Source organism: Olea europaea, chromosome 4 (assembly GCF_002742605.1).
Source record: "Olea europaea var. sylvestris chromosome 4, O_europaea_v1, whole genome shotgun sequence".
NCBI classification, from domain to species: domain Eukaryota; kingdom Viridiplantae; phylum Streptophyta; class Magnoliopsida; order Lamiales; family Oleaceae; genus Olea; species Olea europaea.
This window is the reverse complement of record NC_036240.1, coordinates 14,822,228-14,836,921: the sequence shown is the minus strand read 5'-3', so window position 1 is coordinate 14,836,921 and position 14,694 is coordinate 14,822,228. Positions and strand designations below refer to the sequence as shown.

Genomic DNA, 14,694 nt, shown 5'->3' with positions numbered 1-14,694 from the left:
ATTGGAGCGTGGCTGTGGGCTTTAAGTACAGAGTATATACCTTCGAGCGCGTGCATATGAATTTGTTTTGGTCATGATGGAAGAATCCAAGGAAAAGTTTAAAGCCCGTTTATCAAATCTTTTGTTTCTACATATTTGTACAGGTACATTGTGAAGAATTATGTTAAATTAACTTTATTTGAATATTTCTTAAAAATTATATGAAGTTAAAAAATAGTTTCTGTTACACCTCTTCTATCGAGGCTCCATATCACCTGCATGTGACCGCAATCTAGCAAACTAACTAGGCAACACTCTACATCGCCATCCTATTTGATCGAGGTAGAACCATAATCAAGGTGATGCATCAATTCATCTGAGGTGCTTGGAGGGCCGACCCGCCAACCTTGATGTGAGGTGCTACGTCTACTGCATGAAGAAATCTTCCCATGACTGATTGGTATGACCACTCTTCGACAGAAATCTAAAATGTCAATTTATTAGTCTCTGTTTCACAGATTAGACTAAGATTTAGAGTTACTGCTTGTCAGAAGCGTTAAATGTCTGTAGCTTAGGATTGATAAGGTGACACCTAGAAGAGAACCTCGACCATCAAGATGAGGTAATGTGTCACTTCTCACTATAAAAGTTCACATATTATATCATTTGAAAGTAATGAAATTTTATACAGAAAAGTATAAGCTTACTCTCTCTTGTTTCACTATACCTCCCTAGTATTTATACAATATTGTGACTCACGGCTCCTAAATGTCCCACACCCAATATTTTATTCTTGTAGATTAAATTGACCATCAGAATGCTCGCGATTGCCTTCTTATCACTGGAGAATGTCACGGGTGATTAACGATTTGTCCAAGTGTGCAGGAGCATATCTACTTATACTGATTAGAACCGGAATCTATTGGGCGAACTGAAGGTGTAAAATCAAGATAAAAAATTTCTTAATCTTAGAAGCGATTTCTAATTTTTCAAAAGCTCTATCAGACACGCAAGCCACTAGGACGGTTGGAGGTGTAGGAGGTGAGCTGGAGTGGGATGGGATAATAGTCTCAAGAAATGAATTCAAACATCCAGCTGCAACTATCGTGCATGCATGTGAATATGGGGCTGGAATGATGATAATTATGATTTTGTCATGGCTTAAAAGTATTATTGCCCAAAATAATTCATGTCTTGCACTTTATTTGGTTGATAGGGTGGTCAACAAGATCATTCTTTATATAATATAATACTAAAACATATTTTTTTTAAAACCTATTTGATTCTAGACTCTACATTAACACCGTCAAGTTACATGCGTTCCTAAATTTACGTTAGTCAATTATCAATAATAGTAAAATACATACAACAATCCGAACCACGAGATACAATAAAATTTATAGTGATGGCCAACTGCTGTATTTTGCCTCCTCTGCATTAATCAACTATTAATCTATTTAAAAATACCATTGTTATATTCTTATTAAAAAAAAAAAAAAAACTGCGACATTTTAATTATTTGTGTTTTGTTGTATTGATTAAATTTTACAATAAGTTTTGAGCATTGAGTATGCTTAGTTGATAGATGAGAACATCCACTAATAACCCATACATGCCTTCTTGTGTCCCTACATTAAATGGCACGCATTGTATATTTTAATGCACAATTTATGAACTTTAAAGTGATCTAAAGGTCCAATTGAAATTGACTTGAGAGAAATAAATGTTGAAAGACTGGGGCTGCTCATAGAATTAAAAACTAAACAAAAATAAGCATTTTCTCATCGTAAAAGATGGGTATACAATAGAGTAAGTGAAAGGCATTTTCACCTCTCTCATCGCTCCGTTCTTTCTCGCTAACCGTGACGATTGTCGCCATCACCATCACAATTACCAACACCGACGACCACCACCATCACAATCTGAAGCGGAGAGGCAAACAAAGCGGAGAGTGTGGAATAGTTGTTCTGGTGGTGCAACGGCGCGCGATGGTCCAATGGTTGCAGTCAACGATTTGGTGGATATCTAGGGTGAATGTGGTGGTGGGGGTTTTGAATTTAGATGTGATGTAGATGATGTGGTGGTGGTGGAATCGACTCATGACTATGGGAAGATGGTGGTCTGACGGCTGCAGTCGGCAATTTGGCGTGGCAGCGACGAATGTGGTGTTAATGGTTGTGGATTGGGGCATTTGTTCAAAATATGTTGCATCTCTGTGGTGGAAGTAGGCGTCCCACCTCTGTTGCATCGCTATTGTTGGGAAATTTGCATCACTGAGGAAATTGGGGAAGAACCAATAACCAAGAAATGAAGAAGATGAAGAACATAATGAAATAAAGGCTCGAACCCATAATCGCTGTCCTCAAATTATTTTTGCCTCATCTCGGAATTGTTTGAGATGCTTAAAGATTTTGGCAAACGGTTTGTAAGATTATATCAAACCTTGTAAAGGATCCAACGCTAAAGTATAAGCACGTTCCTCCAAAACTTTAAGAACACAAGAAAAATTTGAATATGAATAAGGAATCAATGGTTTGATTTTATGTGGAATATTTGGATCAAAAGGTGTTTTTCTCATATTTGTAACTGTTTTTTTTCACACCCTTGAAATGATCACAAATCACCTATATATAGCCATGGATGATAGCTAGTCGAAATGGTGACAAACATAATGAAAAGCCACCAAAATTTGAACTTTCAACGGCAAGAAACAATATTGCAACGGTCGGATTTCTTACCCATGCGACCGTATGGTATTAATCCATGCGGTTGCATGGAACATCACAGGCAGCCCCTCCAATTTTCGGTAAGTGGCCATGCGACCGCATGGCCACATGGCTCACGCGGTCACATGAGCCAAGAACTTGGGCCACCGTTTGATTTTTTTCTTGTCTTATTTGAACAAATTCTCAACAATCCCTCACTTGTTCAAAATTCAATAAAGTCTCATATCCAAATCATACGATACTCATGCATAAGGTCTAGATATCTTTCAATTTGGATCTAGCTATAGTGTAATCCAAACAATATAGTTGGAATAAAAGGTAGCCGTAGCTGTGAACCAGTTATTCTATTTGACAATACCGGTTCGAACACACACACGAATACCACGTGTTCTCAAGTTCCTCAAAACTCACTTAGTGCTGTTAAGGCCCTGCGCTCGTCCTATTCAACAAACTTTTAAGAGAGAAACTCCAACTCTCAATTGAGTCGACACCACCTCAAAGTTTGTTTAGGTGAAGTTCTTACAGTACCTTTGTTACTTTTAGAGATACTTGTATTTTCAGCACTGAATTTCATTAAGAGCTTTAATGCTCAACTCTCACTTCAGTAACAACCATCATTATTTTACTGAGGATAGGATCAATGAGAATTTCAATAATGCTCCACATATTGAATGACTTGTTTTTATCCTTTGAACCGGTGGATTACCTTTTGAGTAATGACAGGTAGGGTTGTCGCCATTGGTGGACCTTTATAGATTAGGAGTTTCAACCACATTCTACTCGAAGTAGATGCCACTAAGGTTTTATTTAGTGGTCTAGTAAAAGGATCCGCTAAATTCTCTTCGAAAATTATTCCACCTTTGATAATTTTCTTGTGATGTCACCTCTAAAATTTATATGTATTTATTTCTCATTTTATGTGACTTCGTATCTTATCAAAATATAGCTAGCCAATAATTGATTCATTTGATAGATACAACTTGTCACCACCAAGAAGCCACATGCTTCTCACTCGTTTTATTTAAAGCCTTATTGATTTTAAAACACCGTTGGATGATTTTCATTAATTCATTACACTAGCCAATCATTTCTATTTGTGGATTTTAATACTTGGGTATTCACTTATCATCATTAAATCATTACAATGATCTTCAATGAATATTCTTTAAATATTCCATTGGTTTTCCAAGCACAACAATCAGCATTTACCCATTTAATCTACTTTAGACTTAGTGTGTTTCATCCTTACAAGGCCTTCACTACTTTTCTCCATCATAGATGTATTTCTATGATTAAATGATAAAGGATACAGTAACTTTTTAAACTAAGTTACCCCCACAATTTCTCAATTAGGAATTCTTATGCAATCTTGTAATGTTGCATCCATATATCTTTGAACTTCTCATATAAGTTCATAAGATTAATGTTAACCCCCACATTTCGGGTTATACTCGAACATAGAGTTCCTCAATATGTCAACCCTCATATTTGGGATTGCAATTGAACTTAAAGTTCATCAACTCTTTTATAGTTTTTCTTATCACTTTGATAATAATCGTGAAAGTTTAGTTACTTTCAGATAGTGGTTGTTAAGTCACAACATACTTCAATCCAACTATCTTTAATTTTGATCACACAATTTGATCAAGGTCATCTCAGAGACCAGTAATGCCTTTCCAAGCATAAACCAACTCAATTGGTTCCTCGAATAAGACTATGCTTCTTGTTTAACAATAATTCCACTTTGTCACTTCTACAAGATTATATCATATCAAACAATAAGGCATATGTTCACCTTATTCACATTTGGACAAAATCATATTTTGTCACATTTATATGCAAACACGACTTTGCATAAGATCATCTCACTTAATTTTGTGGCTATCATCATTTTAATAGAACATGAAATCAACCATCAAGTTTATCAAGTGATTCTCGTATTCCAATAGAATAAGTAGTCATGAAATTTCATGAGCTTTCAACAAATAGTAGGCATCCTTCCACATTTATGCACATCCTTTAGACCCATTAAATATTAATAGATTGGTCTCAAAACACAAATATCGATGTGCTTTACTTGCACCTCGAAGTCCATAAGCCAACATAATGGCAAATGCACTGTGCCGTAAATGGTACCCTATGGAAACATGTGGGCAATTCAAGTGGATATATCATCCAAGCAAATGTGATAGCCTATATATTGGAATTAGTCGTCGAATAACAACCATGGTCAAATAGATCTTCAGCCACTACAATTGATTTAAATTGCATTCTTTAACATTCATGTATATGAACCATTCCAATTGTTACAACAAAGTGAGATGAAGTAATCCATATGTAATTTTCCATTTTCTAGTAAAGGAATTGGTCATGAACGTTCACATAATTTCTTTGATAAAATTCTAACACTTTAGAATTTTTCTGTTCCCGTATACTTCAACAAAGAAATGGAAATTCAAACATTTTCAACAAGTGCATTCTTTCAATATTATAATCCCATGTATGTGAACAATTCCCAAATGTCACAATGAAGTGAGACTAATCAATTTATTTCATTTCCACATGCAGTAACATTTATCAAAATGCAATAAGCCATACTTTGGAAAATCACAAATTTTCCATCTAAATTGGTCCTAGAATATTTCATATATAAAATCAAATTTTCATAACAAAGCAAGATCACGCACATGCTTTATTCTAGGCCAAACATATCACGTAGAAAATTTATAATTATGTAGCTTAGCATCATGCAATTCCGAAAAACAATTAGTACTCTTCCAATGAGAGTACTTACCCATTTTGAAATATTTGGCAGCCTCCTTCTACCACTGCCCTTGTGGTTTTTCAATACATAAATAAATTCTCAAGAATATTTTACCCATTTGGTGACTAGATCAATTCCAAATAGATTTATGGATTTAATGTCTGAAGCTTTAGAATTTCTTTCACAGAATTCTAATACTACTATCATGACCATATGCCATGAAACACAATTTTCACATTCGAAAATTAGTCACCAAACATCAGGAGTCACCATTTAGTAATCTGAATCACATGCACTTGTCCAGAAAAATGCCAACTTGTATGATCACATGTTGTGATCCTATCCCATCTTCATGAATCTTTTATTGGTTGATATTAATATACCACACTCATTTTACTTACTTCCTATTATAATAAGTCGGCGGTTGAGCAACTTCCTCCACCGCCTACCACCGATCAGCTATGAATGTATCCATAATATCTCAAAGAAGCCTTACTAGGAACCGCACAATTGGGTTCTATTTATCCCTTCCATCGCTGACAAGTGTTTTCGCTAGGTTTCAATTGGGAGAAGACAATCAGTAGAGATTCATTCAGACTATTCATGAAATATAGAGGATTTTATATGAAGGCCATTTTTCAGAATTTTATTACCAAAACATGCCGGTAAATTAACCCCAATAAACAAAACTGTAAACTTCACAAATGGTTTTAAATTGCAAAATTGAAAAGTCACCATTTAATCCATTTAAACCATATACACCTTTTCATGGTCCTTGATTGATTACAGACAGCCACGCATGTTCGACCAACAGAGTACCATTCTCTGTCGATTATTGAATTATGCCAAAACGTATAAACTTACATGCATTTTTCTCTATTGGCGGCTGGTCGGTCAGATATTTAAACAGAGTTTAAGGTGGTTTTTATCATAAAGGAACATGATTGTCGGCTTTTTAGACCAAAGAAACATACTGTCGTTCAAAGGCTATATTCATGCATTCTCTCAATAACATATTAATACGACAAATTCTTCAGTTTAAGAATGCAAGTGGAAATTTAATCAGAATAATGGAAATTCGTGATCATCGGACCATCACCGTCTGATAAAACAAATCCGAAATGTGCCATTTATTGAACTGAATATGCTTCTGACATTTAAGTCCATTGCCTTCCTCACTTTCTTTAAATATGTCAAATAAAGAACCAGTATGGCAGTATCTCAGTATACTTATCATGCATGTGACAATAGTTATCATTAAATCCTCTTTCAGAATATCATGAATACATGCAGAGACTGATTCATCTATTTCCGTAAAGGCTTGCAAAAAATCAAACGATTTCTTTCATGATGTCCATTTAATTGTCGGCACCGTTTCATTAGATCGAAGATCCAACATGAATCATATTTTATTAACGCACATTAAATTTTTCAGAATTCAATAAACACATCCACATGTATGCGTAAAATCGAAATGTAATTTCACTTACCGAATTTGAAGAGCAATTTCGACTTAAACAAAATCTAGATTCAAGTTCTCCTACAAGTCGAACCATCAAACTGTCCCCGCGAACAAGATCTCAATCCATCAACTTGATTGTTGCCAAAGTGGTTTTATTCTCTATCGTCAAAATAAAGTTTGAGATTGTTGAGAAATTTGTATCACCGAGGAAATTGGAGAAGAACCAATGACCTAAAAATGAAGAAGATGAAGAACATAATGAAATGAAGGCTCGAACGCATAATTGCTGTCCTCAAACTATATTTGCCTCCTATCGGGATTGTTTGAGATGCTTAAAGATTTTGATAAATGGTTTGTATGATTATATCAAGTCTTGTAAAGGATCTAGTGCTAAAGCATAAACACGATCCTCCAAAACTTTAAGAACACAAGGAAGATTTGAATATGAATAAGGAATCAATGGTTTGATTTTATGTGGAATAATATTTGGATCAAAAGGTGTTTCTCTCATGTTTGTAACGATTTTTTTTTCACACCCTTGAAATGATCACAAATCACTTATATATAGCCATGGATGATAGCTGCTTGAAATGGTGCCAAATATAATGAAAAGCCACCAAAATTTGAACCTTCAACGGCAAGAAACAATATTGCAACAGTCGGATTTCTTACCCATGCGACCGCATGGAACATCACAAGCAGCCCCTCCAATTTTCGGTAAGTGACCATGTGACCGCATGGCCACATGGCTCATGCGGTCGCATGAGCCAAGAACTTGGGCCACTATTTGGTTTTTTATTATTTTATTCCACCGTTTGGTTCCATCCACCATTTAGTTTTAATATTCCACTTCCACCGTTTAGTTTTAACATTCCACACTTCAACACTACATTGATTTTGAACAAATTCTCAACAGCTATGGGTGGAGGTGCTAGTGAAACTAGTGGTGGTGGTGGTGCAGTGGGTGGAGATGGGGTGTTGCACAGCGATGTTTTTGAGGTGGTGGTGTTTGCCTCTGTTTGCGGTGGTGTTGCATGGTTTTGAGGTTTCTGAGGTGGTTTTTTCTCCAATCTGGGTGTGGTGGTGATGGGTTGCCTTGATGCTAGGTGTTGTTGGAGGTTTGTGATGGTTTTTGTTGGTGGAGCAGGTGCAGGTACAGGTACGATGGATCTAGCAATGGTGGTCGACGATGTTGTTGGTGGTCATGGTCGGGTCGGTGGTTGTGGTCTTAAGTGTTGGTCACAAATTATTTGGTCAAATCTGACCATTAAATTGGTTAATTTGTGATCAGTAAACAATATGTAACCAATAAAAAAATATAAATTGTGACCTAAAAAATTATTGATTTGTGACTGATAATTTGATAATTTATGTGTGTAATAAGTTGTAACTTATAATTTTCGTGATTTGTGACTAATAAATATATCGTGACTTATAATTTTTTTTGATTTGTGACTGATGAACAAACTGTGACCTATAAAATTTTTGAATTATGACCATAAAATAATCTTTGACCTATAAATTTTTTGATTTGTGATCGAGAAATAAGTTGTGACCAATAATTTGACAAGTTTTGACTAAAACCTAATCTGTGACTAATTAATTTTTTTATTTGTGACCGATGAACAAACTGTAACCTGTAAATTTTTTGAATTGTGATCGTAAAATAATTTATGATATAAAATTTCTAATTTGTGACCAAAAAATAATACGTGACTAATTAAATCGTTAATTGGTAACCAAATTGCATAGATCTGTGGTTTATATTTATTTAATTAATAAATTAATTAAATAAATCATAAATAAATTTTAATAAAAATCTAATTTTTGAAGTTTGAAACTTAGTTTCTTGTTTTTGAAATATGTGATAGTTGAACTCTTACTTATAAAATTTTTCCATAGAGCAATATACTATAAATCCTTCCAAAAAAAACTTGTTGTCCAAGGCCACATGGGCCCTGGACCGACAAGGGGACCTAATGGCGCCCCCCATAGGTGGGGAGCTTCCCTTGTCCGTCCACATGAGCCCTGAACGTGTAGCATATCTCAAATCTCTCATCGTGAACTCATTTTAATTTGACTATTATAATTCATCAAGATGTAAAAGAGAAATTGATACAAATGGTACATGATGTTTGACTCTTTTGAGCAAGTAGTCCCTAACCTTTTATTCTTGACGTTGACCTCTCAATCCTATTGATTTCGTGTGCAAAAAAGTCATTTTAAATGGTTTCCATCCATTCTTGCCATTAAAAGTAGATCTATTTTAATAAAAAGACATTTGTAGCCTTCATATGTTTACGCACTTACTTAAAAGACCATTTATGCAAAAATTTCTTGATTCTCATATTTCAATGCGTAGTAAAAAATTCCAATACGAAAGACCCGGAAAGAGAAATACATACGTAAAAAGTTAGGCATAAAAGAAAAAGAAATATAAATAGCTTATTTTTAGCCATTTTTTGTCATTACGATAATAATCAGCGGTGTTGGTATTAGTTTCTCACTTTTATCGTTGGTGTCAATAAGTCATTCTTAACCATGACAATTCGCTCATTTTTATTGATGCTAGGCATCATTCATTGTAATTAGACTTAAAGAGTAACAATAATGAATTCAAGAAAAACGATGGTACAAAACAAGATGACACTATGATTATTTTAAACTAACATTGTGATCTACGAAAAGAGAAAATTATTGACTTGGTAAAACATTTATTTTAAATTTTTGGCATTTTTGACCTTTTTTTCTTACAAGACCACTCTTATGATTTATCCTTTCATATGAGGTTGAAACACGTCACCCATCGAGTAAGGATTCACCCCTACCACTTGAGTTAATCGTTGACCTCAACAACATCTGACTTATAATGATTTTATTTCATATTGTATGCAAACTGAAAATTAAAAATTGTTTCTAATTTATGCTTATGGATGCTCTCATGTTATTAATTTTTTTTATTTTATTTTTTGATTCCCTGGTGTTAATGAAAGTACTGTTGCAAGATTTGTATATTTTAGAAATTTTTTTACAAAAAAGGTTAAAAAAATCGATAGATAAATAAGCTATTAAGAAATATGAGAATTAAAATTTTTTGCACAAGGGTAAATGTGGATAAAGGTATAAGTGTTTTTCATTAAATAGATATACTTTTACTGCAAGAATGAATGAAAACAATTCAAAAGTTTTTTTGCACCCAAAAATCAATAGGTAAAGGGTTTGAATTATGCCAATGATTGACATAATGCCACGTGACGATCTATCATTGAACTATTTAAAACACAATAACATTTTTCATCTAATCACAAAATGCCACACTATCTTCTGTCAACCAATTGGCTAGATCTTTCTGTTAATGTGGCTTTTCCGAAGGGGTTAACATCATGATTGGAATGTTAGGGACCACCCACACTGAAAGGGCTGCACATTAGCGACAATCTGCACCAATTTTACATCTTTATAATTGTGCACTAAACACGTCCTTATAGAATATCTATCTTTACACAAGTACTATAAAATTACGACTATAAGAATATTACTCAATGGGCAAAAAATAACATTTCTCTCTCCCCAAAAACAAGATGAACTAAGGTGAACTTACGGGGAATCAAAGTGATTAAAAATTTACAAGGGCAAGTTGAAATACCACCAAATTGAATTTACGTGATGCCAAATATCTTGAAAAGAAATTTCAAGAAAGTCCAAAAGGCATCTAATTTCTTTCTCAAACACTTCCAAAATTTTTTTTTTTAATAATTAAAATAAATCATAGAAATAATTTAGAGAAGAAATATAGGAGCCTCTATTCGTGGAGCGTGTGATTTGAATATACATAAAATCAATTTGCTAAATTTATTTAACGTAGACTTAATTCTAAATTTGATGCTAATATACAACGATAGCAATTATTATTTATTCTCATGAACACGAATATAATTAATTTTATATTAGTTAGAATTATATTTTATGATGAGAATTTTATCCACGACATCGTAATTACCTATATTTGATTGTAATGATGAAATTTTAAATGTCAATAATTTTTAATCAATTGATTATGCTTCTTCACTCCACTATAACCCCATAAAGGCCTTTTTGTCTCCGTACACAAAATGCTAGAATACGAAGGGGCAAAATGATATTTAAAAATTTAGAGGGGGCAAATTGAAAAACCATCAAAAGTTGTAAACAAAGTAAAGCACAACGGTTCGATTCTGAAGAGCTGGCGCAAATGGGTCTCGACTGCCTGCCACCATTACATCTCCCTTTTTTACAGCTAATTCACACGCTGTCGCACAGAATCAAAGATCCCACAATCCCATGACCCCACCCTCCATCATAATTCTTGATTAATGCTATTCAGATCATAGCATAATAGCTGCTTTTTCTGCTTCAGTTTGGTCCTATACTTGGTAACAGTTGGCTTAGTAGAAGATCCATATGTGTTATATGACTGGACAGTTTCTTACATCATTGTTTCGGTAAAGGGTTGTGTTATCCCACATCGATTTAATATCGAAATAAATATAAATTTATAAAGATCTTGAGCTTATCCACTTTAGGGCTTCTCCACTTTATTTCGGTATTAAACTGATGTGAGATAACACACACATCCCTTACCAGCCTCCCCTCTTTGGATTAAAAAACAGGTCCTTAATTTCATTTTAATTTTATTTCTGCTTTTCTGTTTAGACCCTTTAAGTTTTTAACTTTAATTGTTACTTCCCATATGAAGTTAGCCATCAAAAGCAAAACGTGGAAGCCCCATTGACATTATCGGAAGAGTCAGTCCAAACATATGAAAAGATAAAGCAACAAGATTACGAAGGCTACAGAAGCCGAAATCCTTGTGCTGGCCAAGGTGCCACTCAACTAGATATATGCCGAAGCCTTAATGAAGGGTATATGCCGAAATCCTAATGTTCACGACTTGTTGAGGTCTTGAAAGACGAGGTTGAAGTTCTAGGAGACAAGGAGACTGCCACATCTATCGACCTGACGAATATCTTTGTGAAAGGCTGATTAGACGTCTACTTTATCTTATGTCAGGAAATATCAACCTAGAAATATATGATAGTTGACCCTTTGTCAATATAATAAATGTATGTATAAGAAGAATATGATGTATAGAAGAATAAGGTAGGGATATGTGGTTCCGATCCAACAGCTACCACGTTTTCTCGAAACTCTACATATACACCCTTCATTGGAAATAGGGCTGGGCAAAACCCAAACCAACCCACGAAAATCGACCGAACCGACCCAAATCGATCGGTTTTTTTGTGTTTTTATGTGGGTTTCGGGTTTAGGGGGTGTTGTTGGGTCGGGTTGGGTCGGGTTATGGGTTACCCATAGAAAACCGATCAAACCCAACCCGACCCAAACCGCTAACATTTAAAATCGAAAAAAAAAATATAAATAAAATATGAAGTAATAAACTGAACTACTGAAGCCCTAAACCTAATAATATTTCCTCAAGACTCAAGCAGCCGCCGCAGTCACTCTGAATCCACATATATCTCCAACCATTTCATCCTCCTTTACTCCAAATGCAGCCGTCTCTCCGCTGCTCGTAATGCATTTGATCTCATACTTTATCCCAATGTCTTCTCCTTTAACGCCATTGTAGCTGCCTATGGGAAAGAATCACAACCTCACATTGCTCATCAGTCATCAGCTGTTCGACAGAATTCCCCAACCGGACATTGTGTCGTATAATACTCTTATTTATCCACTCACTCTCACTCTCGTCTCTCATCTCTCATCTCAGTCTCTCAAGTCTCAAGTATCAACACCCAACTCCTTGCCCTAATCTCTCTCTGTCCCGTGACTCGTGAGCAACTGAGCATGAACCCGTCGGCCGGCAGCTTCTCTCAAACCACAGCCACAGGTAAGTATCATCCTTTTAAATCGAGATTTAATTCATATAATTCATACATAAAGTCTCAAGTATCAATTACCTTGATGGGTATTATATATTAAGAATACCAATCAGTAATCTGTAATCACACCAAACTTAGCTAAATGAAGACAACACGGGTTTCAAGATGGATTTTATATATCTAATTTAATTGTGTATAATGGCCATCTAGATTTATTTATTTATTAAATTCCTGATTTAAGAATTTCAACAGATAGTGAAGGCTTGCACATTTTTATTTTTAACACACTTTTTATTGTTATCCTTTTTTATGAAAAACATGATACGTGCAAGATGTGAACTCAAGTCTTCAATTTGAGCATACTTTGACATAGGTGAAGCACGTTGAACGAACTATCTGTAATTGAGATGGTTGACGGAGTATAAAAACTTTGCTTCAATTTAATTAACAAATTTTCATGTACATATTGCTTATCTATAGTATCTGTGAATTATTATGGATGTATCTATAGTTTCTGTTGTTTCTGTGAATTACTTATTAATGAAAAGTATTTCTAGGATTTGACAAGACTCCAGTTTTTCAAAACTCAATCATGAATTCATTGTACAAAATTTGCTCCTTTTCCACACCCCTGTTTCATCAAGTTTTATTGGCATTACAAAGAATTATGTGACTTATTCCGTTAACAGCCCCTTATTCTTCATTTTTACACCCACAGACTACAAAAGTACATTCATTGCTTTAACATCATGTTTGTGTTTGTAGATATGGATGAACGTGAAGAACATGGCATAGAAACTCCATCAAATGACACAGATTTACAACCAAGTCTTCCTCCACGTGCACCGTCAACATTAGGTAAACGAAAATCTAGTAGATTAGCTTCATATGTTTGGGATCACTTTACGCTTTTGGGATCAAGGGATGATCCAGATGTTAGGTGTAAATGTAACTACTGTGAGGTAGATTATGCTTGTGGCACTAAGAAGTGTGGTACTAGCACATTGAGCAATCATTTGACAAATCAATGTAAGAAGTATCCTGGTAGATTGGTGGATAAGAAGCAAAAAATCCTTTCTTTTGAGACCAAAAAAGAGGGGAGTGGGAGTAATCTTGTTGCTGTTGGTCAAAGTAAAGAAGAGTGTAGAGTTGCATGTGCTAAGATGGTTGTATTGGATGAATTACCTTTTAGGTTTGTTGAAGGTCGGGGCTTTAGGTTCTTTTGTAGTGTAGCATGTCCTCAATTTCGGGCTCCATCTCGGAGGACTCTCATGAGAGACATCTATCAATTGTATTTAGATGAAAAATTGAAATTGAGAGATATCTTTTCTTTTCACCGTCAAAGGGTTTCCCTTACAACCGATACTTGGACTTCCATTCAAAATGTTAATTACATGTCTCTTACAGCACATTTTATTGATTCTGATTGGACTCTTAATAAGCGTATTTTGAGTTTTTGTGTTGTTCCAAATCACAAGGGAGAAACGATTGGGAAAATGATTGAGACTTGTTTACAAGATTGGGGAATTGAGAAAGTTTTTACAATCACTGTTGACAATGCAAGCTCTAATGATGTGGATATTGCTTATCTTAGGAGGAAATTGATTGCTTGAGGTAGTGATGAATGTGTTCTCGATGGGAAATATTTGCACATGACGTGTTGTGCACATATTATTAATTTGATTGTTTGTGAGGGGTTGAGGGATGTGCATGACTCCATTGTGAATATCCGCAATGCAATCAAATATGTGAAATCTTCTCCTGCTAGGTATGAAAAACTGAAGGAGTGTGCAAGAAAAGAGAAGATTGATTGCAAGTCTATTGTATTTTTGGATGTTCCAACTAGGTGGAATTCTACATATTTGATGTTGGAAACGGCAT

At 34.8% G+C, this 14,694-nt stretch overlaps 1 protein-coding gene across 1 annotated transcript; it reads left to right on the top strand.

Moving 5' to 3' along the window:
* Window positions 1-12,778: 12,778 nt before the first annotated feature.
* Window positions 12,779-14,426, top strand: LOC111393079 (zinc finger BED domain-containing protein RICESLEEPER 4-like). Its single transcript, XM_023018481.1, has 2 exons — window positions 12,779-12,821; window positions 13,579-14,426. The coding sequence occupies exons 1-2, from the start codon at window positions 12,779-12,781 to the stop codon at window positions 14,424-14,426; spliced, it is 891 nt and encodes a 296-aa protein (XP_022874249.1).
* Window positions 14,427-14,694: the final 268 nt, after the last annotated feature.